Here is a 7,441-nt window from a genome sequence, read left to right on the forward strand (position 1 = left end):
AATGAGGTATCAGTGCATCTAGCTGGATGCTAGCTTTAGTAAGGTTCTACAAATGCCAGAACAGCAACACTGGAACCATGTTTTGGGAATAACGAAGAGTGTGTGAACTCCTGTGATCCTGAATGTGAGGATTGGAGATGTCCATCTTCTGCTTCTTACCTACTGCCTTCCCTTCCCCTAGTTGACCTTGTGCTCAATGTGAAGTTCTTGTACCGTGCAGTGTTTTGTGTTCAGGAACACGATGTCAAGTGGGTTTGTAGCAAGGCGCGGTAGGACACAGCAGCTGCCACAGTGGCTCCTTGAAATCTTAACTCCTATCTGCTGGTTGTTGATGCTGCAGATCAGCCCTTCGGGCACACCTCCAACCACAGTGCCAGCCTTGCAGGCACCAGCATCCTCCTTCTCCTCCTGCTATAGATGTTCTGGCTAGAAGAAACCCAGCACAGATGTCAGTGGCGACATTTGAAATGCAGGCTGTGGTTTGTAGATGTAACCTGTTCTCAGCTGAGAGGGAGGAGAGGGTAGAGGTGGGCCAGTTTGAGTCCTTGGAAGCATCTAGGCTGTGATTTCATGGCTTCAAGTACAAGTAATAAGCAGAAATAACCAAGAATTAAAAAAATACAACCCCCAACAGTTTCTCTGGTAGGGGGGTCTCGTACTTTTAGACAGTTTAGCATCTTCTCTTTTATTGCAGATGAACGTAAGCTGGCAGTTTGCTCTACTGCCTGACTGAAGGTCGGTCCATCCATTTGAAATACAAATCATGTCCCCTGTGCTGTCCCTTTCCCATCAAGCCCTACAGGGACCTACACAGCAAACGTGGCTGTTTTGTTCCTAATCCACTGTGCAGACCTGTTGCATACCTGGCCACTGCAGTAGTTGTCTTAATGGAGTCTTCATTTTGGTGACAGCAAGGAGGTGGGCACAAAGTGTGTTTTTGTGTGGCCAGTGTGCATCCATCCTCACCAAAACTCCTCCAAGCGTTGCATGCCCTGACACCCATGCACATTTCTGCCTGCTTTATGACTACGTGAACATTTTTTATGTTACTGGTGTTACAAGTTAGCTGTGTGTGGAAATAAAAAAATACCCATCTTTATGAATGGAATTAAAGCCCTTGCTTTGGAAGAGCCCACGTCTAGTCCTGCAGTTTGTTCAGCTGTCTCTCCATCTGCTTATTTCATTGAAATCTAGTAACCTTGAGTATGGCTGATAGAGGATGCAAAGTGTGCATCTGGGCAGCAAAGCCAGACAGGAAACTCCTTGTTTGTCTGCTGGGCTTCTCCCCTGCAGCTGCACACGTGCAGCCCTCACAGGCTGTCTCCTTGCCAGCCGGCATTAGAAGACAGAAAATAGTTTGAAAAAGCTGAGCAGTTTCGTATCGTGTTCTCAAAGGACATTGAATCATAGAATAGTTTGCATTGGAAGGGATGTTAAAGCCTATCCAGTTCCAACCCTCCCCCTATGGGCAGAGACACCTCCCACTGGATCACGTTGCTCAAAGCCCCATCCAGCCTGGCCTTGGACACCTCCAGGGACGGGGCCGCCGCCACTTCTCTGGGCAACCTGTGCCAGTGCCTCAGGCCCTCACAGGAAAATATTTCTTCCTAAGATCATATGTAGATCTCCCCTCTTTCAGCTTAAAACCTTTCACCCTCTTCCTATCCCTGCACTCCCTGATAAAGAGCCCCTCCCCAGCTTTCCTGTAGCCCCTTTCAGTACTGGAATGCTTCTTTAAGGTCTCCCTGGAGCCTTCTCTTCTCCAGGCTGAACAGCCTCAGCTCTCTCAGCCTGTCCTTGGATGGGAGGTGCTCCAGCCCTTGGATCACCTTCATGGCCTCCTCTGGACTTGGTCTAACAGATTCATATTGTTTCTCTGTCCTGATCCATGTCCTTGCTGTTCTGCAGGCTGCAGAAACACCAGATTGCTTTGCACCATGACAAGTCCACCAGCGTTTACTTGCGCATGGCTTCTTATTTGCTCATTTGCCCATAATTCTTGGAAAATCAGCCGGTTAACTGCTATACCTGCTATATCCCACACTCCCAGAACTGTAGGCTTAAGTTCTGATCTCTTAGTGTTATTTTATGTGTAGGACACTACACCCTGTTCCTCAGTGCTGACCATGGAAATCTGTCGAGGCTTTGAACTGCTTTTTATTAGATCCTTACGGCTTTGATGGGAACAGGGTGTAAGCATGGCTGGCTTAAGGATGGCCTTATTGATGGTCCGGGCAAAGAAGAACAGCTGTGACACATTCCTGACTGGCAAAGGGATCCCAGCAAACCAGATCTGAAGGATACTGGTGAATGCTGCATTACTGGTGCACTATTACTTCTTGGCAACTCAAGCTGTCCCTAAGAGTTTCTTTGCTGGATGTATGGGTGAGCACAGAGTAACTGTTTAGTGAGCAGGAATTCCTCCCACATTTTCAGCTGAGTCTTCCAAGGACAAGAGGTTGAGGCCAGCCCTGTAACAGGCACATGGATGTGAAATCAGGTGTGAGATCTGATAAGGGCTGGCAGCCTTGGGGAAATGCAGCAGCGCTGCAAAGGAGCTCTACCTGCCCTTGCTAAGTCATCATCAGAGTTCGGCAGTCTTTAAAGCAGCTCTAAAATAGCTGCTGCAGCTCCATCTCTCTTTTGTGGCTCCACAGGCACTGCTTCCAACATTCTTTCAAGAGAGCACTTCCTCCCCAAAACGCTAAATCATAGAATCATAGACTGGTTTGGGTCTGAAGGGACCTTTAAGATCATCCAGTTCCAACCCCCATACCATAGGCAGGAACACCTCCCACTGCATTAGGGTGTTCATAGCGTCATCCAACCTGGCCTTGAACACCTCCAAGGATAGGGTATCCATGACTTCTCTGGGCAACCTGTGCCAGTGCCTCACCACTCTCACAGGAAAACATTTCTTCCTAATATCCCACCTAAATCTCCCCTCTTCATCTTTGTGGCGTCACCTGGATTTGCTCTAACAGATCCATGTCCTTCCTGTGCTGAGGACTCCAGCACAAATCCAAGGGGAAGAAGGACAAATTTGCCAATTTGACCTTTTTTTTTTTTAAAAAAAAAACCCATTACACTCAAAAGAAGGTGCTGTGGATTTCCATGTTGACAGAGCTGGTGGAGAAGCTCAGGACACCCACAGAGGTGCTCCCACTGCTCCATAGCAGTGGCAGCACATTCTCGCCGCAGGCAGCCACCCTTCCCTTCCCGCAGGCAGCAGGTGCGGCTGAACTCGCCCTCACTGCCTGCCTGGAGAAGGAAGCGGCACCCGGCCATTTGGCTTGTTGCCACCAGGGCAGGAGGCAGCCAGTTTTACGGGCGAGATCTGGCTACTCATCCATCATAGCGGCCGGGGCTCCATTTCCTGCACTGTCTGATGCGGCAAGCAATGAGTCTTCTCCAGAAGAAAATGCAGTGGCTAAAGAGAAGCAACCCCGTGGACCTGGTTACCTCCTGGAGCAAGCTGGTGTAAGCAAAGTAGTCAGAGATAAGAGATAAAGATGGCTTAGCTCAACCAGTGGCTAAGAGCTTAGCGTCACAAGCAGGTGAGTCTGCAAGGAAGCACATCCTCACATGAACGGACCAGGCAGACTTTTCCTTCTTCCCTCAGATTGACCCTGAAACTGGAAGGGAAGCATTCAGCACCGGTATGTGCAACATCAGGACTCTAAGGAAAGAGGATTCTCTTTCAAAGTAAATCACAAAGTATCACTTCTACAAAATTACTGACCACTACACAATGATCCCAGTATTTACCCAGCTCAGCCATGGCAGGATAAGCCATGGGCAGCTTCCTGGTTGTGAAGTATCACAGCTCAGACAAGCGCAGGGAAGGTTCAGGTTTTGCTGCTCTATTAGTAAAGGGTGAGGTTCCTGCTTTAGTCTTCAGGAAAACTTTGTTCTGTTAAACTGGGCTGTCTTTCGCAACCGCAGTCACCGCTACAGTCACTGCGCAGCTCACGGAAGCACAGAGTAATCGTATTGTAAAGAGAGGTGGGTGCTGGCTTTCTTACTCACAGCAAATGTAACTCATCATGGTGGTCTCCGCAGCACAAAGAGGGAAGCTGAGTGCTAAAAGCACACAGTTTGTTTCATTTCGTGCCTTGAAGGGCCTTATCTGTTTCAGAGAAAGCCAGCTGTGCATGACCATTCAAGCAGTGGACTTGAGCTGCTTGGAACCATTCAGGTTTCTCATGGTAGCAGCCTTCCAGTTCTGAAAGGGGCTGCAGGAAAGCTAGGAGGGGCTCTTGATCAGGGAGTGCAGGGATAGGATGAGGGGGAATGGTTTTAAGATGAAAGAGGGGAGATTTAGATGAGAAGTTATGAAGAAATGTTTTCCTGTGAGGGTGGTGAGGCACGGACACAGGTTGCCCACAGAAATTGTGGCTGCCCCACCCCTGGAGGTGTTCAAGGCCAGGTTGGATGAGGCTTTGAGCAACATGATCCAGTGGAAGATGTCCCTGACCACAATGTGGGGGCTGGAACTAGGTGGTCTTTGAGTTCCCTTCCAGCCAAAACCATTCTTTGTTTCTATGATTTTAATGATGGGGTTACACTGAGCTGGCGGTCATGCAGTAGTGAGGTTCTGCAGGGATCCATCTTAGCTCCAGCGCACTTTAAAGTCTTCATAAATGGCTTGGAGGCAGGACTTGAAGGTTTAACAACTAAGTTTGTGGGTGACAAAACATTGGGGTGAGCTGTTGACACTGTTGTGAGAAAAGAGACTGTTGTGAGCAAAAAGGGATCTGGACAACCTGGAGAGCTGGGCAATCTCCAGCTGCATGGAGTAAAACAAAGGAAAGTGCTGATATTTGCACCAGGGACACGGCAGCCCTGGATGTCCATACAGGGAGTGAGAGGCTGGAGAGCAGCCCTGCAGAAAGGGATCTGAGGGTACTGGTTGATGGCAAGTGGAACACGAGCCAGCAGTGCCCTGGCAGCCAAGAGGGGAACCATGTCCGCGGGGGCATCCAGCACGGCATCACCAGCACCACCAGGAAAGGGCTTGTCCCACTCTGCTCCGCACTGGTGTGGCCCCACCTTGGGCACTGGGTGCCGTTTGAGCACCACAGAATAAAAAGGACATAAAGCTACTGAGAGGGTCCAGAGGAGGAGACAAATTTGGTGAAGGGCTTGGAGGGGAAGCTGTATGAGGAGTGGCTGAAGCCACTTGGTCTGTTCAGCCTGGAGGAGACTGAGGGGAGGCCTCATTGTGGTCTGTAGTTTCCTCATAAGAGGAGGAGGAAAAGCAGGTGCTGAGCTCTGTACCCGAGGGAATGACAGGAAGATGTGCCAGGGGAGGATTAGGTTGGATATTAGGAAAAGGTTCTTCACCCAGAGGGTGATGGAGCACTGGCACAGGCTGCCCAGGGAGGCAGTCACAGTGCCAATCCTGACAATATTCCAGAAGCATTTGGCTAATGCCCTCAGACACACAGTGCGAATGTTGGGGTGCCCTGTGCCGGGGCAGGAGCTGGGCACCAGGACCCCCGCGGTCTCTTCCAGCTCAGGACACGCTTCGACTCTGCGGGTCTCTACCTTCCGGCAGCTCCCTCTGCCGGGACTACAGCTCCCGGCAGCCCCCGCGGCGGGACTACAGCTCCCGGCGTCCCCCGCGGCGCCGCTCCCGCCGTGCCCTGCGCGCCCGCCGCCGTTTGAATCGCGCCATGGCGGAGGCGGAGGCTGCGGCGCTGGCGGCGATGCCCGAGCAGTGGCGCTTCTACCTCGCCCCGACCCGCGCCGCCACCTTCCGCAACTGGCCCTTCACGGAGGGCTGCGCCTGCACGCCCGAGCGGGTGAGCCTGGGCGGCGCGGTGGCTAACGGGGCGGGCGGCGCCGGGCGGCGCGGTGGCTAACGGGGCCCTCTCGCCCGCAGATGGCGGCGGCGGGGTTCGTGCACTGCCCCAGCGAGAACGGCCCCGACGTGGCGCAGTGCTTCTTCTGCTTCAAGGAGCTGGAGGGCTGGGAGCCCGACGATGACCCGCTGTGAGTAGGGATGGAGGGGATCCCGTCCCGCGGGACTGAGAACGGCTCCTGCGCTGGGTGGGAGCCGCTTGCCTCTTCGTTTTATCTTGTCCTTTTCAGGGAGGAACACAAAAAGCACTCTGCGGGCTGCGCTTTTCTCTCCCTTCAGAAAGTTCCTGCTGACCTGACGTTGCAAGAGTTCCTGAAGTTGGACAAGGAACGAATGAAAAACGCGATTGTACGTACACATCAGCACTGCGATTTTTTCCTGCACCTCTGTGAGGCTGGACAAGTTATTTACTGTAGAATCATGGTTTGGGTTGGAAAGGGCCTTAAAGCCCATCCAGTTCCAACCTCCTGCTATGGGCAGGGACACCTCCCACTGGATCAGGTTGCTCAAGGCCTCATCCAGCCTGACCTTGAACACCTCCAGGGATGGGGCAGCCACCACTTCTCTGGGAAACCTGTGCCAGTGCCTCAGACCCTCACAAGAAAGAATTTGTTTCTGATCTCTAATCTAAATTTGCCCTCTTTCAGCTTAAAACCATTCCCCCTCAACCTATCCCTGCAGTCCTGGATTCAGAGCCCTTCCTCAGCTTTCCTTGAGCCACTTTCAGTACTGGAAAGCTGCTATAATGTAGTTATAGGATAGTTTAGCTGGCCTCCTGGTTCCTTACCACACTGCTGCTAAAGTGGTTTGCTGCTTCCCTGACTCCTTGTTTCCAGCCTTTGCCATACGGGAACCATAGCCCACTTTCTGCTACACTGCGCAGTTCAGCAGTAAACAGCAAGGTATTTGTTCTGTTCTTTGCAGAAAAAAATAATCTCTCAGAAAGTAAGCGATGTTGAAGATGTGGCCAAGAGCGTGCGCCGTGAAATAGAGAATCTGATCTCCTAGGCTGCTGTAGTGCCTCACTTCCCATTGACATCTGTGCTCTGGCTGCTGCTTCAACCGAACAGCTATTTTTTCCGGAGACTGCTGTCAGAATGGCCATCGCTGTGAGGAGCAGACGGAATTCTCCTTTACTCACCTGAGTCTGTCCAGGAAGTACCTGGGGTTTAAGGCACTGTGTACACAATTCTTTTTCTGTTCTTCCTGTTGGCTTAATAAGGTTTACTACTTGAGGTTTTACCTGGTCTATTTTTATTTTTTTTTTAAACCCAGCTCTTTCCATTATGGAGCTACCGGTAGCTCTGATCCAAAAACTTGTATTTCTTGTAAAAGCTGGTGGGCAGTTCCATTTTTATACTAAATGTTTTCATATGATTTTGGAAATAAAAACGGGAAGGAGCTTTAAAACTCAGGATATTGGCTAAAAACTTCTGATTATATCAAATCATAGTGTGCCTTGTATCCTTGTAAATTTGTGTTTGCAGTTGGCTGCTGCCCCGTGTTGATGCATTTATAAATAAAAGTTGAAGGCAAATGATGAAAGTAATTTTGTTCATTGTTCTGAAGGAAAAG

General features: G+C 50.7%; 1 protein-coding gene across 1 annotated transcript in view; it reads left to right on the top strand.

Annotated features, from left to right (window-relative positions):
• Positions 1-5,663: 5,663 nt before the first annotated feature.
• Positions 5,664-7,441, top strand: part of LOC138717113 (baculoviral IAP repeat-containing protein 5-like) — a 197,804-nt gene continuing 196,026 nt past the window's right edge. The window contains exons 1-4 of the mRNA XM_069850382.1: positions 5,664-5,807; positions 5,888-5,997; positions 6,097-6,214; positions 6,791-6,906. Of these exons, the coding sequence (XP_069706483.1) occupies positions 5,679-5,807; positions 5,888-5,997; positions 6,097-6,214; positions 6,791-6,874 (441 nt within the window). The 5' untranslated portion in view covers positions 5,664-5,678 and the 3' untranslated portion in view covers positions 6,875-6,906. The remainder of the gene's footprint in view (positions 5,808-5,887; positions 5,998-6,096; positions 6,215-6,790; positions 6,907-7,441) is intronic.

The sequence above is a fragment of the Phaenicophaeus curvirostris genome, chromosome 2, assembly GCF_032191515.1.
Source record: "Phaenicophaeus curvirostris isolate KB17595 chromosome 2, BPBGC_Pcur_1.0, whole genome shotgun sequence".
In the NCBI taxonomy this organism is placed as follows: domain Eukaryota; kingdom Metazoa; phylum Chordata; class Aves; order Cuculiformes; family Cuculidae; genus Phaenicophaeus; species Phaenicophaeus curvirostris.